This window comes from Phoenix dactylifera, unplaced genomic scaffold (assembly GCF_009389715.1).
Source record: "Phoenix dactylifera cultivar Barhee BC4 unplaced genomic scaffold, palm_55x_up_171113_PBpolish2nd_filt_p 001117F, whole genome shotgun sequence".
Taxonomy (NCBI): domain Eukaryota; kingdom Viridiplantae; phylum Streptophyta; class Magnoliopsida; order Arecales; family Arecaceae; genus Phoenix; species Phoenix dactylifera.
The window spans coordinates 35,997-56,249 of NW_024068460.1; the positions used below are offsets into that span (position 1 = coordinate 35,997).

Here is a 20,253-nt window from a genome sequence, read left to right on the forward strand (position 1 = left end):
ATGTGCCGAGTGCCAGCATAATCCACAGATTCATCTCCTAAATCCGGTCTTCTTAACGTTAAATCCTATTATGCTACAATGTATTATGCCAATTGATTTCCATGCATAGATTAAAAACATTTCCTTGTCCAAACAAAGTGGTCAGCCATGTAGCTAATGTGGTGGGATGAAAACTAGAGTGGATGGCATTGTGCACCAGAGTATTTCAAAAGCATGTTGAGACAAGTATTTAGACAAAAGTAATTAGAGACATAATTAGCATGAGAGCGCTTGTGCATAAACTAGTTACTCAAGGAGATGTCTCTTTTTATCCAGTAATTGAAAAGTAATACTTTTCAATGAACCAAGAATCAAACAACCAAAAAATCAAGGATCTTGCAAAATGGGATCTACTATCCAAAGATTCAACATTTGGCAAAACATACACAAAAAAAATATAGTTGGAGACCAAGGTTCGCTATATTGGTACCGGACCCCGTACCGATACCACACTAGCATAGTGTCGATATCACTCGATACGGTACGAAAATTTTTTTGACGTACCGAGGGTCGGTACAGCACCGGTACCGATACCGATACCGAACCGATACGGTACGTTTGGTACCATCCGATTCGGTACAGTACGGCATACCATGTTGGAGACACAAGGTGAAATCCTACAATATATGTGACAAAAATCCCAACAATATGAAGATCAAAATTCATGAAACGATCAGTCATTGAAGTTCTGTATAGTGGGACCTACCCATGGTTTGCTGAACCGGCCCGCACCTCCAGTTCAGCATGTACCGTACCGGTACCAGCGCCAACCAGTACGGTTCAACCGTGGAAAATTGTTTCGGAACCAATATGTTCCCGCCGTGTACCGGTACTAACCGGACCGATTCACACCGGCCCGCATGCGCAAGCGCGGTTCCCCGCGCTGGGCAGTGCGCCCGCGTGGGTGCTGAGCAGAGCGCCCGCGTGGGCGCGAGCGGGGAACCGCGCTTGGCCGCGATTCCCCGTGCGGGGCATTTAATGCCACTGTGGCATTTAACGCGGTGGGCGTGAATCTGCGTGTGCTACACGCTTCGCGGAATTTTTTTCGCGAGCGCACTACCAGTTCGGTACCGGTTCAAACCGGTCCGATAGGCGACCAGTACGTATATCGGTACCGGTACAGTGTACCTTGAACCTACCACAAGAAGTCAGGAACTGATTAAAGGACTAGATGATTAAGAGCTAGGATATCTAGTGCAACAATATGTTGCATGACCTAGGTATCAAGCCAACTACAAAGCGCGGCCCGGTGGATTGAGGCACCCACCATTGCAGTGTTTGAGGTGGGTCAGATATGCACGACCTTACCCCCGCGTGTCGATAAATTGTTTCCATATTTTGAACCCTGCGACCTCCAGGTCCCAATGCAGCAACCTTACAGTTACGTCAAGGCTCATCCTCTAGGTATTAAACCAACTATAAGAATAAAAATCCAATATAATGACTTAATCATATGTCACATGACTTATTGCGGATTCGGATCAGCCAACAGTGAGATCTGATGGTCTGATAAGCGATGCAATTTTCTCTCCATCATCAAATCGTGGCACCCTAATATAGTAAAACATAAAGATCTACAATACATGGGTGTTAGAATTACGTGCATTTCTAGGAGAAAAATGCATCTAAACCCTAAATATTTGGATACACAGACTCGGCCAAAAAGGGTCCAGACTCCAGAAATTAGGAGAGACTATATGGGCGCTTGGTGCATGAAACAGTGCTGTCAAACAGAGTCACAAAGACAACAACACAATCAAGATAAACAAGTTACATCTAGATAGCGATGAAAGCTAATTGAATTAGAATTAAAAGGCGACGTGATGAGACTTTTCTCTTTGTATAAATAAACCACAGAAGGCCATTTTTGAATACCCATTGTTTTCTAAAGCATTCACTCAGGGCATATCACATATGCAGTATTTAAAGGCACAAAAGGCATGGTCGATGGAGAGCCTAACTTTTCAGGAAACACATAATTCTAGGACATATATGGCATTTAGAAATTCTCAGGGCAAGCTGACAAGAAAAAGTTATTAAGAAGTATGGAGTATAGTTGGTATTGAGCAATTATGGCATGGAATCAAGTACCAAGAAAGAATATTCCCTTCTCACTTTTTTTATAGGCAATAGGAAATAAAGTGAAAAGTCAATTAACTGTTGGAGTGCAGCCCATATTTGTTTATAAAGGGCAAGCTCCCTTTTGTAACCTGGCAAGTGGCAATTGCAGTATATAGGTAATGATGTACAGATATTGATACTTGTCCAAGACCCATACTAATGCTATGTAAAGAGTACAAAGCAACATACCAAACATTCAACACTTTGCTACTCAATCATTTGCCCATGAGAGTTAATGAAAAACATGATAAGTAAAAATACAAATAATATGTTTGATACACTAAGGAAGTAAGGAACATAAAGACATGTATAACTTTTGAATTCTCGTGTCAACAATGATGCACCAAATAATGAAGGAATGGTGCTGAGTTAACAAATGGCAAACTGGATGAGAATAACCCACAAAAAGATCGTATGTACCAGAGAGAGATCCTTTTTTAATAAGATGAACAGGAAAGCAGCTCATAATCAGACAGAAGATCATAACTTTAACCAAAAAACTTGATCATATCTATAGCTGATAATTGGCATACAAAATATAAGTTTTTATTACAGGCTTACAATGAAAACCAAAATTAGATGATTGAAAAAACATGGACTTCCAAATTTTTTCTTTACCTGACCAGAGGAACGTAGCAGCCTCCTGTGAAAAGAATCAGACTAACATTCAGAGAAAATTAGAAGAAATAAAAGAATGATAAAATGAAACCTCAAACATTTAATACCTTTTGGGAAGACCAACATGAAGTTTGTCCATAAATGCTTCAGGAAACTTCTCAAAAAGTTTGTGGACAGCTTTCACAGATCTAATCTGAAGAATAGACCAGGTTGGGAAAAACAATGCAATTGAGCGGAGATCAGTCCAGTCTAAGAGGCAGGACAAAAACTTTAAAAAAAATCACATCAAGAAATAATGCCCGCTAAATTGATCTGCTAACCAGATCATCAGTATATTGGAATTATTTTCAAAAAAAAGTAAGGTATCAGGACCATGAGATTGACCTTAATGAAAATGGATGTGCATGCATGTTGGATGTTCTCTTAAGCATAATTTCACACTTCAAGACCAAATCAAATGAATAATTACAATGAATCACAACAAATTTGTGCTTAAATATGCGCATGAAAAGGAGATCAAAACACAAGGACAGGAAGTAAGGTACTTGGTATCGCTAAACTCAGAACCACTACATGTACCTCTCCTCAAGTCTAGAGGAACTCATGGGCTCAAATCAGGTTGAAGTGCTACAGAACTTCTGTATTATTACATGCGAAACTGTTAGAGGCAATTCTCACATGGCATGGATAGAGCTGGGGCTCATGAACCATTTGCTTTCTAACTTGGGAGGTCATCAGGTTTTAAAGAATAAAATGCTTGACAGAAATTTCCAGTTAAAATAATTATATGTATAATTTCATATTTAAATAGATATACCTCCCCCAAGCGATCTCGAGCCCCAAGTAAGAACCCATAGACAGCCGAAAATATGGTGTAGAACACATAAATATCCAAAAGGTAAATCTGCAAAATAGATTTACATTATAATCTGCAATGTAAGGAATAGAAAGTTGGGGGGAGATGTTGAGAAAGACTCACTGAAACAACTGGTGCCCATAAACTAAGAACTGTCAGTGCATTATGGTTATCTGCAGCCAACAGAACCAATTAAAGAATACATCATAATAGATCAACTAAATCAATAAAAACACAAATTGTAACAATACCATTCCGCATATTCAAAGGTAATTAAGGAATCAGATCATAACGAAGGTAGCAAAATAACTTTAAAATCAGATAAATGTCTCAAAACATAAAGATGAAAGCACCTTCTTGTAACAACACTATCATGTTATACTAGAATAACCTCCCACACAAGTTTCATAAATGATAAACAACTAAAAGTAATGCTTCAACGATGTAGTGAACACTGAGAACATAAAGGATCGCATTTACAAGATATATAAGGGATAGAGATTTTGTAACTGAAGGAAAAAAAGAGGCAACAGCAGAAAATCTATAGATGCTTCAATCTAAAATGAAAAAACCATTGCAGCACGCAATGCAAATAACCTAGTCAAGGAAAAGCTGAATTCAAGAATTGCATTAAGTTCATCATATCCATGCCAACCTTCACAAAGTACCCAAATAACTCATCAGACATGAGCAGCAAATATTTGATAATCACCTACTTACAAGGATCTCTAATATGAGATACAATCAAAGTTTTACGTGCCAACCACGGTCGGAGAAACTGGTACCGCGCACCATACCGGTTCTCCAGCGGAACGAGTCAGTACGGGCCGTGTCGGGCCCGTACTGAGAGAAAACCGCCAGAACCGGAGAAGAGAAAGAGAGAGTGAGCGGGGGAGGTAGGGAGGGAGAAGAAGCGGTGGCAGACACCAACGGAGGGCCATGGCGGCGGCGAAATAAATAGGGGCCGCGCCCTCCCCCCCCCCCCCCCGCCCCGTCCCGCAGCTCTCTGTCGCCGCTCGTTCTCCCTCCCCCGCTCGCTCTCTTTCTCTTTTCCTTCTTCGGCTCCGGCAGCAAGCCGTTTTCAATGGTGGAACCATACCGGTGAGCCACTAGTATGGCTTGGAATGGGCGGAACCGGCCAGTTCAGCTCGATTCCGCATTCCATGGTGCCAACCCATATTAGCTTTCTTTTTTTTGACTGTTGAATTTGGAGTTCATGAACTCAAAAGGGAATGCTTCCTTATTTCATGTAATATCTTAAGTAAACAAAATTAAAAGGAAAGAAAAGGCCATTTACTTCATTGCATCTAAATAAGTTTGCTCATCACCTGTTTGTCGACAAAATTCTAAATGTAGAGACCTAGACTTAACATATGTAACCCAACAACCATCTAAATCTTCACTTCAACTGATCTTACCAACCAGCCTACTTAGGTGGTGGAGGAACCAACCTAGTGAAGTAGGCTTGACATAAACCTGAATTTAGGGCTGTCAACGGGCCGAGCTACTCGGGCTCGGCTCGGGCCCGGCTCGGTAAAAGCCCGGCTCGGGCTCGGCTCGTTAGTCAAACGAGCCCGAGCCCGAGCCTAAAATGAGGCCCGTTTAAATCCGAGCCCGAGCAGCTCACGAGCCCAAACGAGCCCAAATGAGGGCTCAGCCCAATTAACAATTTAATCGGGTCCCAATTAAATTTGGACTCAACCCAATTAAATTTTATTTGGCTCAATCAATTTCAATCCTAATCTAATTGAACCCAGTTGGATTTAGATCAGACCCAACCCGAGCTAACCCAAATCCTTAAATCGAATTGAATTGATTCGGATTCGGACTCAACCCATTAACCGAACCCAACCCGTTAACCCATTTTTAATTTCTTTAATTTCTTTCTTCTCGGTTTCTCCAGAACATTCCCTAGCCCTAGCCCTCCTTTCTTCTCCGTTCTCCTCGCCGGCTCGCCCCCAAGCTCGAAGCCGATGCCCCCTCCCCTCCGACGACGATGACGACGCCGTACACCCGATCCAGCTCTCCGAGAAGCTTCGTCGCAACCTCCTTTCCCTTCTCCGCCCCCGATGTCGTCGCCCCCGGCGAGGAAGGCAACAAGCGTGAAGCGCCGCCGCCCCATCCGGCCGTTTCTGCATCGAGGTCCCTCCAAGTCCGCCTCCGGACGGGCCCTCCAGGCGCCGCGGACCCTTCTGCAGCGGTTGGCATGGATGGTACTATCGCTCCTCCTCTGGCGGCAGGCCATCTTCCTCTTCGCGCCGCTCCTGTACGTCGCCGGGATGCTCTTCTATATGGGCACCGTCTCCCTCGAGGGCGTTCCCCGCATCATCTCCCGCCCCGCTCCTGGCTCCATCTACCGGAGCCCCCAGCTGTACCAGCGCCTCCGCCCCGATATGGACTCTGATAACTCTTCCGATGCGGTCAGTTCTTGAACCCACCCCCTTCTTTAAAGAATCCCTCTGGATCTGCTCTTTCTTGTATTTTCTGGCGCTTCGATTTCTCTCTGAGGGCGCTCAGATGGACTTTAGTTTCTGACAGCGCCTGCGGTCGACCCGCGGCCGACGCCCGTGCCGGTGGTGCTCGCGGCCGCCCCCTTCTTTCTTCTCTTCTTTCTTTTTTTATTTATTTCCTTCGTTCTTCTCTCCTCCCGTCCTCCGATGAATGAGAGATGGGGCGCCGGCCGCCGGGGCAGGCTCGGGCTCGGGCAAACGAGCCTCACGAGCTCGAGCCCGAGCCGGGGCTGTGCTAGGCGAGCCCGAGCCCGAGCCCAGTACAGGGCTCGGTACCGAGCCCGAGCCCGAGCCTAGATTTTTATGGAACGAGCCGAGCCGAGCCTGCTATGGCTCGGGCTCGGCTCGGCTCGTTGACAGCCCTACCTGAATTGCCTCACCTTGCCAACAAAGAAAGGATAGGAGGGTAACACAAGGGAGAAAGGGAATAGGAAATCTTATCTAGAAAAATAGGACGATGATGACGACGACGATGACAACGACGACGACAACGACAATCAAGGGAAATTCGGACAAGATTCTTCCTGGATTCTTCTGCAAGAACTTTAAGTAGCTTCTGTGTGTTTCCTGAATTTACGCTTTTAAGTTTTCTAATCAATCTCAAGCTTGTATTTCATTTCTCAATAATTAGGCCCTCTTTCATATTGAGTTTGGAGGGCCAAAAATTGATTTGATGACTTTGAGGTGCTTGGTAGACATTTTGAAACAACTTTCTACCCCCTCCAAAAGCTAAAAAAAAGTCTACTAGAGCAACGTAATGAAATATAAGACGAAAATTCTGAAAAGAGAAAAATGCCCATATTAATTCTACATTACATAACAAAACATAATGTAATGCAATAATGGTAATGTAATATAATAATATATTATTATAATATTGTATCATATAATATTATTATAATGAAATAATATAATACAATATAACAATATTATTATGTCATATAATATAATTATATAATATAAAATCATATAATAATATGATATTACATAATATAATATAACATCATAAGATTTATATAATATAATTATTTTGCAAGGCATTGCATAGTATTATATTATAACAAAAATAACAATATCATTATAATGAGATAAACTTGGCTACAACAAAGTGAATCTTTACAAGGATTCAGTTAGGTCTAGATCTAATGATGGGGTCCCACATCAATCATTCAACCCATTAGATGTATCTACTACCTTTAAACTATTTACACGGCAAAATCATGTGATTTGAAAATCCCCAGCCTATGCATCAAATAGTCAAAATATTAGACAATTTGAATAACATGAAACAATAAATCTATTTTTTACCACTCAATACAAGGCTAGAAGTCTCCAAATCAAATAATTTTTTATATGTAAGCAGTTTAGAAGTAGTATGTGAGGCCTGGCCCATTGGCTAGTCTATTACTAAGATGGCCTAGCTCCCCTAAGGCATGCATTATCCAAGTCAAAAGAGGAGACCGACTCCGGTTTTTCCTCGACTCCGCCAGAGGCTAAGAAACCCTAGCCCCCATCACTAATGAATCCCCGCTTCCACCCCTTTAGTGCACCACCGGTCCTCTCTCTCTCTCTCTCTCCTCTCTCTTCTCTACTCTTAGAAAACACTTAGCTTGTGCTGCCTTCCTCGAGAACTCGTCGAACCGAGGTGCCACTATTAGCCACACTAAGACCCTCTCTCCTTCCTATACATTTAACATCCATCGACCTGATTTCATCGTGAAATAGCCAAATCTCACATAGATTGCCATCTCTAATTTAACGATAGCCACCTCCCCTATTTTCATGACCATAAAACCCCTTCAATCACTAGATGAGCCCCACCTTCACTACCCTTCATGACCAGGCATTGGGACCCAGTCAACGACAAGCAAGACGAGACTCAATCGACGCCAAGCCCCCTTTGATCCTATATTTTCAGTCGAGCTGCTTTCCTTTCTTCTCTTTCTCGTTTCCCCCGCTACCACCACTATCACGAGCCTTGGGCCTTCTAACTGTGACCCACCACCACCAAACTCCGCCACCCTTTTTCTCTCCCTCTTTCCCACCCTCGATTAAACCTCATGAAGACCCCTTCCCCTCTTTGTTTTCTTCTCTCTCTATTTCTCTTTTTCTCTCTCTTTCTCTCCCTAGGCCTCTACGTGGACCTCAGTAGAGGCCCCTTTCTCTATACTCTTTTCTGTGTTGCTCGATCGATCATAGTAAAGGGATTTGAATCAATCTTGCAACCGCCCATCGTGTCAACCTCCACCCCGGCCTTTGCCAAGCATCTTTGGACCCAACAATTAATAGCTCCTTGTCATACTATCTTTGCCCTGAACAAACTCCCATTTTGTGATTTGACCACTTAAGAGTTACCTAGATTACACCGATCCAGGTTGTTGGACGCCGCCACCTAGCCGGCCTTATCCATTCGACATCTCTTCCTACTATTTTTCATCATTACCCCTATTCCCTCTGTAGATCACCTCAAGTTGTTCGTCTTGATTCTATGTAGGGGTGCAATCATCCAGACAAGAGAAGTCCAACAAGGGTTTTACACTCTAATCCTTAAATCGAGGTAAAATCTTAACCATTTTATTTATTTAATTTTGATAATTGTATGGGTCAGGGTAAGGTAAGAAAATCTAGGGTTAGAGGTAGTAGGGGCATCAAGATATAGAATTAGAAAATCAGTAAATAATTAATTAAATTAATATTGCATATGGTTGGTCAACTTCCATACAAGCTAAGGATCATGTTGTTGTCGGTAATTATCATGTTCGTCTAGATCCTAGGTGTATCGAAGACTTTGAGTTTTATTTTAAAATTTATGATGGCCAAATCTTGATATTAGGTTCTAAAGGAAATTTTCAAAATTAGGTGGGTTCGTCTACTAAGTAAGCTCGCAAGGCAAGAAATGTTCACCTTTCCTATTTTTTTCATTTATTTACTTCAAATAAATATTGATATCAAATAAATTATAAATCGATTAACATGCAATTCATGAATTTTATGAGTTTGTTGAACCTGTGTTTAAAAGGAAAATAGAATTGTAAATCGAGACTATTATTTTATTGCCAAATATTATGCTCATAGGAGCATACTTATAGATTCTAGCCCATTTCATAAGATACAAGTGCAATATTCAGGCCCTCGTTGCAGGGGTCTTGGCATGGTATTCTAGCCCACTGCACAAGGTATAAGAGTAGTTCTCTAGCCCAGACACGGTAAAAGTGTAGTCATAATCTGATAGGTTGTTAGAGTTGAAATATGATATTTTAAATCATTCTTTCGAATACGAAAATGAATACTTGAGAAATTCCATACATTCTTCTTGCATCTTATTAAAGTACAACAATTTTGTATATATGCTTGGTAAAACTTATTTAACTTACTACTTGAATTATCTAACTAAGATATTCATTACTTACTAGGCTGTTGAGCTCATTGTTTGGGTAACTTCTTTATAGATCCAGCAAACTATTGTGGGAGTTCTCGCCATAGCCAAGAATTAGTATCCGTTTTCTTTGATTTAACATATTGGTGAACATTTAATGTTAGATTATTGTGAACAAAAATTCTTAAAGTTTCTTGTTAGTTTTGGACTTTTTAAATCATTATTTTTAGAATTTTAGTTTCTCTGATTATATTCCACTACCTTATTTATTCTATTATGATATCATGATGGATGTATTGTGATGCAAGGGACAGGAAGTAGGAGGATGATGGTGGAGAAGACGATGACAACTTCTCTCTTTTTTTTCCACTCTTTGGGGCAGATATGCTTGGGTAGGGATGAGCGGAGAGCGTTGTTCATTTGGGTGAGGATATGGCTAGATTGGGTGTGGCCAAGTGTAGATTGGGGGTGGCATAGATAGGTTGAATGAGTTGCAATTAGACTTGATGTGGCTTGACTAAACTAGACGAGGCGTGGCTATAAGAAGAAGAGCACTCAAACTCTCTAATATGTGGCGTGAGAATGGAAATAGTAAGGATGTCGTGAGAATGGAAATAGTAAGAATGGAAGGAGTCCTACCTTCACTAGGACTTTCAAATAAGATGGCATGAGAATGGGTGGAGTCCCACCTTCACTCAAACTCTTAAATAACTTGGCATTAGAGCAGGTGAAGGAGTACCACCTTCACTCAACCTCTCTATTTAACTTGGTGCCTCACCAAGGGAAGAAAGCGTCGCGCTTCAGAAGAATGTTCCAATTCTAAACTTTTTTCTCTCTAAAAATCTCTATTCTACCGATTTATTCATCATCACTCCTTTTATAGTGTAGGAGGTTGGAAACAAACACAAACAACCAGCTCTTATCCGCTAGAGATTAGGAGTTTGAGATAAATCAAACTCCTTTATACAAGGACTCGCTAACACTCGATCTTTGAATGAGTCAAACAAACAAAGTAAAACAGAAGGACTCTCATGACTCTAGTGGGCTTCACGCATGCTTTGAATGGGCTTCATGCACACCTGAATTTTTAAATAAAAGGACAAGCAAACAACTAAACAAAACAATCAAGGACTCTTCTAACTACACGGCAGAAAAAAAACTAGACTCAATGTGGCTTCACCCACGCCCCTGGTTGGCCTCGCGCGCCCAATTGCCATCAATTTCCCCCGCGATGAGAAAAAAACTCGACTCCGTCGAGTTGCATGACTGGTAGAGCTCGTACAAATCAGGGTTCAGGCATTGGACCTCTTCTGTCTTCAACCACAAACAATCAGATAAAGGGCGATTCTTCCACTTCACCAAAAATTTCTGGTATCCTCCACAACGTGTTAAAACTAGGTGATCATCCACAATATCTGCAATCTCGTCTTTGGGGCAGATCGTCCAGGGAGTGCAGGCACCGGCGGTGTGTCTTCATTTTCAGAATGATGCCCTTCATATGGCTGCAAGTCCTCTACATTGACAATAGGGCTGACTTGAAGGTCCTCGGGTAAGTCTAGCACATATGCCTTTGATCCCAAACACTTCAGAAATTTGAATGGTCCTGTCCTTCGCGGATGAAGCTTCTGATAGCTTTTGCGAGAGAACTGTTCAGCCCTTAGCCGCATTAGAACAAGATCACCTTCCTTGAATTCAATCAAATGCCTCCTTTCACCAGCCTGCTGCTTGTATAAACCAGTACTTGTAGCCAATCAACTTCAGCATGTAACTCCTGAATATGCTTCGAGAAGTCTACCCCACTCTCACTAACTCGCAAATTGATGGGTAAAGGAACCAGGTCAATTGGCTGTCGTGGCTTCATTCCCAACACGACTTCAAAGGGTGATAGCCCAATCATTCAGTTAATGGAACTGTTATAGGCAAATTCAGCGTTAGACAAAATAATATCCGATGAAGTAATGTGATCATGAACCAAACAACAAAGTAAGTTGCCTAGGCTTCGATTCACGACCTCCATTTGCCCATCAGTTTGAGGATGATAGGCACTTGAATAAGACAACCAAGTACCAAGTTTCGCCCATAATGTCTTCCCAAAATAACTGACAAACTTGACATCTCGAACTAAAACTATCATCTTTGATAGTCCATGTAGACGAACCACTTCTTTCAAAAATAAGGAGACCACCCGAGCAGCATCATAAGTTTTGGAGCAAGGTACAAAGTGTGCCATCTTTGAGAACCGATCCACAATAACAAAGATTAAGTCATGACCATGTAACGACTTCGATAGCCCTAGTATGAAGTCCATACTAAGATCTTCCCAAGGAGAGTTCGGAAGTGGCAAGGGTGTGTAGAGTCCAGCGTTGGTCTTTGTCCCCTTGACTAGCTGACATGTGCGGCATAGCTTGATGATTCGGGTCCCATCCTTCCGCATTATTGGCCAGAAGAACTGGTCTTCAACCATAGCTAGAGTCTTATCGCGACCGAAATGTCCAACCAAGCCTCCACCGTGGATCTCCGTGATGACGTGATCACATAGAGAGGTCTCCGGGATACAAAGCCTTGTGCCATGGAATAAGAAGCCATCATGCAAAGAATACGCCAAGTGTTGCTTCCTATCTCCCGCAAATAAATCCGAATATATCGGTTTGAAATAAGGATCTGAGGAATATAAAAGTTTCAGCTCCTCAAAACCAGCAACCTTTGCATTCAGAACTGATAATAGATGAGACTTCCGGCTCAATGCATCTGTTACTCGGTTCTCCACGCCAGATTGATGCTTCAAGACAAAGTTAAATTGCTGCAATACATCCACCCATTTGGCATGCCGTGCGTTGAGCTTCTTTTGAAAGTTTATGTACTTCAAAGAATCATGATCTATATATAGCACAAATTTTCGGGGAAGTAGATAATGCTTCCAATTTTTAAGAGTTTGGACAACAGCATAAAACTCAACATCATAGGTTGAATAATTCTTCTTTGCCTCATTAAGCTTTTTGCTGAAGAAAGCCACAGGATGTCCTTCCTAACTTAGAACTCCTCCAATGCCAACGTGAGAAGCATCACAAGAGACTTCAAAGACTTGTTCAAAGTTGGAAAGCCGAAGAATTAAGGCTTGAGTAAGTCTCTCCTTGATCTCTTCAAACGCCTTGGTAGCCGCGACTGTCCACTGAAACAACCCTACCTTCATATAGCTCATGAATGGCGCCATGACTGAACTGAAATTGCGGATGAATTTGCGATAAAAAGTGGCTAACCCGTGGAAACTCCTTGCTTCATGCATGTTGCTAGCAATTGGCCAATCTCGTATGGCCCGAATCTTCTCCGAATCCGCTTCAACACCTTGATTAGAAATAATAAAACCCAAGAAGGAACCCGTGAATTAGCAAATGAACACTTCTTCAAATTAATGTAGAACTTCTCCGAACATAGAACTCATAGGACTTGTCGAAGATGCTCCTTGTGTTCCTCTCGGCTTCTACTAAAAATCAGAATATCATCAAAATAAATCACCATGAACTCCCCTACGAATGGCTTCAATATTTGAGTCATGACTCTCATGAATGTGCTTGGCGCATTGGTCAGCCCGAATGGCATGACCAACCACTCGTAGAGATATCTTTTTTTGTCTTGAATGTTGTCTTCCATTCATCCCCAGGGTCTGATCCAAATCTGATGGTATCTATTTCGCAAATCTAACTTTCAAAAAATTGAACCATACAGCAAATCAAACATATCATCTACACTAGGAATAGGGAAGCGACACTTAACAGTAATTTTGTTAATAGCCCTACTGTCGATGCACATACGCCAAGTAACGTCCTTCTTGGGGGTGAGCAATGCTGGGACTGCTCAGGGGCTGAGGCTCTCCTTGATGAAACCCTTATCCAATAACTCTTGTACTTGCCGGCATAGCTCCTCATGCTCCTTGGGATTCAACCGATATGAGGAGATTGGGTAGACTAGGTCCTGCGACAAGATCAATTGCATGCTGGATGTCACGGTCACGCACTGGCGGAAGTTTCTATGGCAATTTTTCAGGAATGACATCAGAAAAATCCTCCAGAATAGCCCTAAAATCTGATGGTATCTCCTCTGTATTTTCAGAATCAACTTCCCTAGCAACCAATGCGAACATAACCCCAACTTCATGGCTTACCTCCTCAAACCGCCTCATGGATAGCGCCCTTTAGAGTGCTGGATTTTCTGGTTTGAAATCAGCAATCTGCAGCGGCTTCAAAACTATTTTTTTGCCATGCATAAGAGAATAGCAATTGGAATACCCATCATACTTTACCCGTCGATCAAACAGCCATGGTCTTCCTATCAGGATGTGGCATACCTTCATGGGTAGAATATCGCACCACATGGTCTCCTAGAAGTCCTTGCCCAACGAAAAATGAACTAGGCACCTTTGCTTCACATGAATAGAGGTATCATCAATCCAACTCACCCGGTATGGCTTGGGATGGGGCTCCGGTTGCAGCTTCATCTTGTCCACCAACTCGAGACCATGTTCATCCAACTCCCATTGTCAATGATGAGATTCATCGCTTTGTTTTGGTATTCAAACCGGGTATGGAAGATGTTTGTGCGCAGCCAGTCCTCTTCCATGTCTTCGCCTTGCTTACGGCCGAACAGGCCCCTGCGAGCAACACATACTGGCAAGTTGGATACTTCAAGTTTTACCTCCTAATTTTTTGAATTGTCAGGACTACCAGGTTCATCTTCCATGTTTTCCGGCTCTGGGAAAACATGCTCCCAAACAGCATCCATCCTCTGACTCAAGTCAGCAACTCATCTCGTTGACGTTGTGATGGACAACCAGTGTTGTAAGTACGGCCACTCCTCGTACTCATAATGACAGCAGCTCCCATGGAACCACCGCTCTAATACCAAAATTGATGCAAGGGACGGGAAGTAGGAGGATGATGGTGGAGAAGACAATGACAACTCACTTTTCTTCACTCTTTGGGGCGGATTGCTTGGGTAGGGATGAAAGGAGAGCGTTGTTAATTTGGGTGAGGATGTGGCTAGATTGGGTGTGGCCGAGTGTAGATTGGGTATGGTGTAGATAGGTTGAATGAGTTGCAATTAGACTTGATGTGGTTTGACTAAACTAGATGAGGCATGGCTAGAAGAAGAAGAGTCCTGTTGGCACTCAAACTCTCTAATATGTGGCGTGAGAATGAAAATAGTAAGGATGGCGTGAGAATGAAAATAGTTAGGATGGCGTGGAGATGGAAGGAGTCCTATCTTCACTAAGACTCTAAAATAAGATGGCGTAAGAATGGGTGAAGGAGTCCCACCTTCACTCAAACTCTCAAATAACTTGGCATGAGAGTGGGTGAAGAAGTCCCACCTTCACTTAACCTCTCTATTTAACTTAGCATCTCACCAAGAAAAAGAAGCACCGCACTTCAGAAAAATGATCCAATTCTAAACTTTTTTCTCTCTACAAATCTCTATTCTGCCGATTTATTCATCATCCCTTCTTTTATAGTGTAGAAGGTTGGAAACAAACACAAACAACCAGCTCTTATCCGCTGGAGATTAGGAGTTTGAGATAAAGCAAACTCCTTTATACAAGGACTCACTAACACTCAATTTTTGAATGAGTCAAACAAACAAAGAAAAATAGGACTCTCGTGACTCTAGTGGGCTTCCCGCACGCTTTGAATGAGCTTCACGCACACCTGAATTTTTAAACAAAAGGGCAAGGAAACTAAGCAAAACAATCAAGGACTCTTCTAGCTACACGACAGAAAAAAACTAGACTTAATGTGGTTTCACGCCAAGGTCCGTCATACCGACCGTACCAACGTACCGGTGGGCACCAGTACCGGTACGGTACCAATATCGTACTGAACCGAACCGGATCGTACCGACCCAGTTCGGGGACAGCGCGGGGGAAGCGCTGGCGCACGGCCCAGCGCGTGCGGTCGCGCTGCCCAGCGCGCGGCCCCGCACGCGCGAAACGCGTGTTTCCCTTATTTTCCTCATTTTTTCAATTAAAATAGGAACCCGCAACGCGTTTTCCCAGCCATTTTCCTTGTGGACGCATTTCCCGCGCGGGATTTACCTCTTCCCGAGCCTTCATGTTTCTTCTCCTCTCTCCCCTGCTCTTCTCTCTCCTCCGCTCCTCTCCCGCGAGCAAGCCCCGACGAGGATCCTCTCTCTTCCGGTCTTCTCCCGCGAGCAAGCTCCAACGAGGATCGCCCCGACGAGGCCCGGTAACGGCAAGTCTCCTCTCTCTCCTCTTTCTCTTCTTCCTCTTCTTCTTCTCCTCTTTCTCTTCTTCCTCTTCTTCCTCTTTCTTCCTCTTCTTTCTTGTTCTTCTTCCCCGATCGGTTCCGACCCAGACGGGGTCGGAACCGATTTTATATGCCGTACCGGACCGGTGCCTTCGGTTCCGGTCGGTTTAGCATACCTTGCTTCACGCATGCCCCCGGTTTGGCTCATGCACGCCCAATTGCCATCATATTGCATGCTTGAGGAATGACACCCTATAAGTATGCAACGTTTGCCATGTATCTGACTTGTGATTTCAGGTCGAGGGTGTGAAATAGTCGATCGCATCTAATAGCTTGGATCATCAATGTAAGATCCCATCATCTAATATAGACATAATCAGATCTAAGCGGAGATCCACTTGAATATAGCCAACTCTATCTTTTATTTTAATATATTATAATATTATATTATATTATTCTAACTATTATATCATTATAATAATATTTTATAATATTATTATATGATAATAATATATTGCAATAACTATATAATATTATTATATTATAATAATATTACTAGAATATATTAATAATATAATATATTATCATATTTCTATAATAACAATTGCTTATTTATTATATTATTTAGATAAAATATCAAAATTAAAAAGTTATAAATTGTGAAGATTTTATAATAGCACAAATAGTTAGACAATTGAAAGCATTTTATTGGTTTGGTTACCAAAACGATATTACAGTTCTATAGCACTTAAACAAATGGTTAAGCAATATAGAAGGCATAGTTAGGCGGCCAACAGGCTCAATTCTTGCAGGACATTCCTACATAAATGTCCAAACATGCCCTAAATATTGATTGGAATTCTAAACCACAAGGTCTTTTCCAAAGTTTATTGTGCTGCATGTAACTCATCCACAAGATTTAAAATTTTCTTTGTAAACTCATGTTCAATGTCAAAAATTCATGTGGATTTGAAGTCCTAATCTTATTTGTTATTTCCAAAGTTTATCTAATCTAAAATTGACCATGTATGTGGTACCAATTATTAAGTTGTCCCAAATCTTATAGCAAATTAACAAACTCTGATCTGGTTTTGCATGAGAATCTGCACTTGAGTCAATTTTGAAATTAATTTCAACTTTATATCTGAGATACATGGAACCATGGAATGCCGTACCGGCCCGTACCGGCCGGTACGGGCCGGTACGTACCGGTCCGGCCGTGGACCGGTACCGGAACGGATAAAAAACCGGTATTTCCCGGTTTTTTATCCGAACCGGCCGGTACGGGCCCGTACCGGCCGGTTCGGAGCCCCGTACCGGTGCAAACCGGCCGGTTCGCACCGGTACGATTTTTTTTTTTTTTTAGAACCACAGCGCCGCGCGCTGTGGTTTTTGAAACCACCGCGTACCGGCCGGTACGGGACCGGTACCAGCCGGTACGTACCGGACCGGACCGGTACCGTACCGGTCCGGCCGGCCACCGGTACGCCGACCGGTACCGGTACGGCGGACCTTGCATGGAACCATTTGATCTTTTGAATTCTTAACGAGCTAATATATGTCTTTTGCCTTGAAATCATATTTTTATTGGAAGCTTCTAATCAGATACTAGCAAATTCATTGGTATCACTTAAGCAAAGGTGCATGGTAGAGTTGTGTAACATTGCACAGTTAAGCTTTTCTCAGCCAAACAAAAAATGAAGACAATCGAAGTGACACAGATACCATCACTGCCAACATCAAGAACCTAAGCAAAGTAGCAATGGTTAACTAGATATACTTACGTCTAGATACCAAATCATGCCACGAATATTGTAAGCCCGTAAAGTTCACGATAACCTTTGTTGGTGAAACCAACGGCTTGATCTGCATGGCACAATGCATGTCAGAAACACAAACATGTAAATAAATGGACCATCAGTAGTTTGCAAATGCCACTTTCCTGGAGAAAATAGGTAAATGAAAATTTTGCACCCAATACGACGAGCCAAAAGAGTACATATCTGCAATATCAGAAAGGTTAGAGAGCATTTTTCTTTATTTTTTTTTCAAAGACAGCACTTTTAGGTGCAGAGCAAGAATTTTTCAATACATGTTGCACACAGTAAGGAAAAAGAATTGACACTTGACAAGTTCGTAGCTTCATGCCAAGTAACAGTAAAACCAAAGTTGGAAACATTCAAGCACCATTTGGGTCAATCAAATAATTAAAGGAAACAAGTGGATAACAGAAATAAATTGTTCAATTATTGCTGTTCATACTCCAACATAAGAGAGAAAAGTTTGAATAAGTGCAGAAAAAATAGGAATAATGCTTATGCCTTTTAATAAACAAACACTGACCTTTAATGTGAAACTATTATATCTTAGCTAAGGGAATAACAAGCTAATGTTATACAGATAAGTAAAACTACTTTAATGCAGACATCCTTGATGAGTATTTAAGAGATATCTGATGTAAATAAAGCAATAAGGAACAATAGCCATTAAACTCTACAGGAAGAATTCATGACACCTTTACCGGCAAAAAACTATATTCCATTGGTTCAACAATTGATAGGACCATGCAAACGCTTGATGCTTCATAAAATAAAATGAGAACTTAAACGAAAGTAAACCCTTAAGTATGAAAACAACTGGATAACTGTGAAATCTAAAATTAGTAAAGCCAACCAAATAACAAACAACTCATATTTATCCTATCAAATTATAATAGACTCAGCTAAAAGGTACAATTAAGAAGGGTACTAATACCATGTACACCCTTGGATATGGTGTTCATTCTTGCTAACCTGCATAGTGGCATCTAATTGTGACAAAAAATTTGCCCAATTATTGACCTGAAATTAGCCAATGATGGCCAGATGAATGTTGAACTGAACTTGTGCTAACCTAAGATTCTCAAGGGACACCAATAATTCATCATCAGATTACACAGCATAACATAATGGATAACTATCAGATAGATAGCAAAATATTAAAATTTGTGCCCTTAGTTTTGTCATCTTTAACAACGGTCTCCTTTAGCCAGCTCAACTGAAAAACCAGATGATAGGCTAAGAATGATGACCAATCAAGTTCTCATCACATACATAATCATAACCATCTCGTAAGTAAAGAAGACAACAGAATAATGGCAAGCATGTGGTTGGAAAATGCTTGGTGAAACTTAAATTGAAAGTTAAACCAACCAGATGCATGGAAGTTTGCCATACCAATAAAATTAACACTGGCAATGTGATAGCTGAAAAATGCTACTTCAGTATTTAAGTCAATCATGAAACACAATGAAATTATCAACATTGTTCTGAATAAGATAGTATATTTAATGTCAGCCAAACCCCTATTATGGTCAAGTTAAAAGAAATGTCAGCTACATGATAGCAGCATACAAGATTAGAAAATTTTACATAAAATAATGAATGTTTCACCAGCAACTACCAGCACATTTTGCTTAATAAAGAAGTTACTTACTTGATATAGTCGGTGGTACGCTCATACATTCCACGTCCAACATAGTAGTGTTCCTTCATAGAGAAAAAAAATACATTAGAGCTTAAAAGTATATAATTTAAAAAAATATTATCATTGAAAAAAAACAAGAACTTTACATCACAACACAGTCTGCTGAACTTTTCTGAACCACCTGTACCAAGGCGTACCATATCGTACTAGTGTGAAACTGTGATGGATCCTAGGTTTGGTTCGGTCTATGAGCTGAACCGATACATGCCAGTCCAAACCAAGTGGCACCACCCTGTACCACCCAGTACTAACCCATATCGCCAGGTTATAGGCGATATTGTGGCTAAGAGTGCGAAGAAAATGTTGGGTGCCTGTGCTGGTACAAGAAGCATACCGTACCGTATAAATCATATGGTATCGAACCAGTAACATACCGGTGCAGTTTCTGGTACTGGTTTTCCAAAACTTGCATCACTACATATTTAAGATGACTTTTAAAAGGCTAGGGCCATGAGGTAAGCAAGAACCTGGTGCATCCACTTAGCAAGGCGCACAATAGACCAACGATCACACGGCTCAGTTAGACGGTGGCAAAATGGGATTCGCAAGAGAATGCTAAGAAAGAGTTTGCATGCAGCATATATGCCTACTACAAAGACATATATCCTGAAAAAAATGGAATTAGATCCCTCCTGGAGTGCTTTCCTGAAAGAAAGAGACAACAATACATAAGCATATTAAAATTCATAGAAAAGTAGCAAGCATTTAAGATATAAGAAATTAATTTATACAAAGCAAGAACAAAAGAAAACTAGAGCAATATGAAGCTTACACATATAGGTAACAAACGACCAATGAAGCAGCCGAAAACCAAAAGAAGCGACAAAATATTCGGGTAACAGCTGAACGGCGAGATGTTGAATAAGCACCATACATCATTAGAATGTCCAGTACACCTGTGTCACAAAATAAACAGACCCAGAATAAACGACATAACTTTCTGTAGTTTCCAAG

At 41.5% G+C, this 20,253-nt stretch overlaps 1 protein-coding gene across 1 annotated transcript in view; it reads right to left on the reverse strand.

The window, feature by feature from the left end:
• The window catches only part of LOC103699138 (callose synthase 9-like), a 76,343-nt gene that overhangs the window by 30,135 nt on the left and 25,955 nt on the right, over positions 1-20,253 (reverse strand). The window contains exons 16-24 of the mRNA XM_039121525.1: positions 20,072-20,195; positions 19,767-19,944; positions 19,249-19,301; positions 17,717-17,777; positions 17,559-17,640; positions 3,758-3,807; positions 3,596-3,682; positions 2,886-2,971; positions 2,779-2,803 (exon numbers count right to left, since the gene is read on the reverse strand). Of these exons, the coding sequence (XP_038977453.1) occupies positions 2,779-2,803; positions 2,886-2,971; positions 3,596-3,682; positions 3,758-3,807; positions 17,559-17,640; positions 17,717-17,777; positions 19,249-19,301; positions 19,767-19,944; positions 20,072-20,195 (746 nt within the window). The remainder of the gene's footprint in view (positions 1-2,778; positions 2,804-2,885; positions 2,972-3,595; positions 3,683-3,757; positions 3,808-17,558; positions 17,641-17,716; positions 17,778-19,248; positions 19,302-19,766; positions 19,945-20,071; positions 20,196-20,253) is intronic.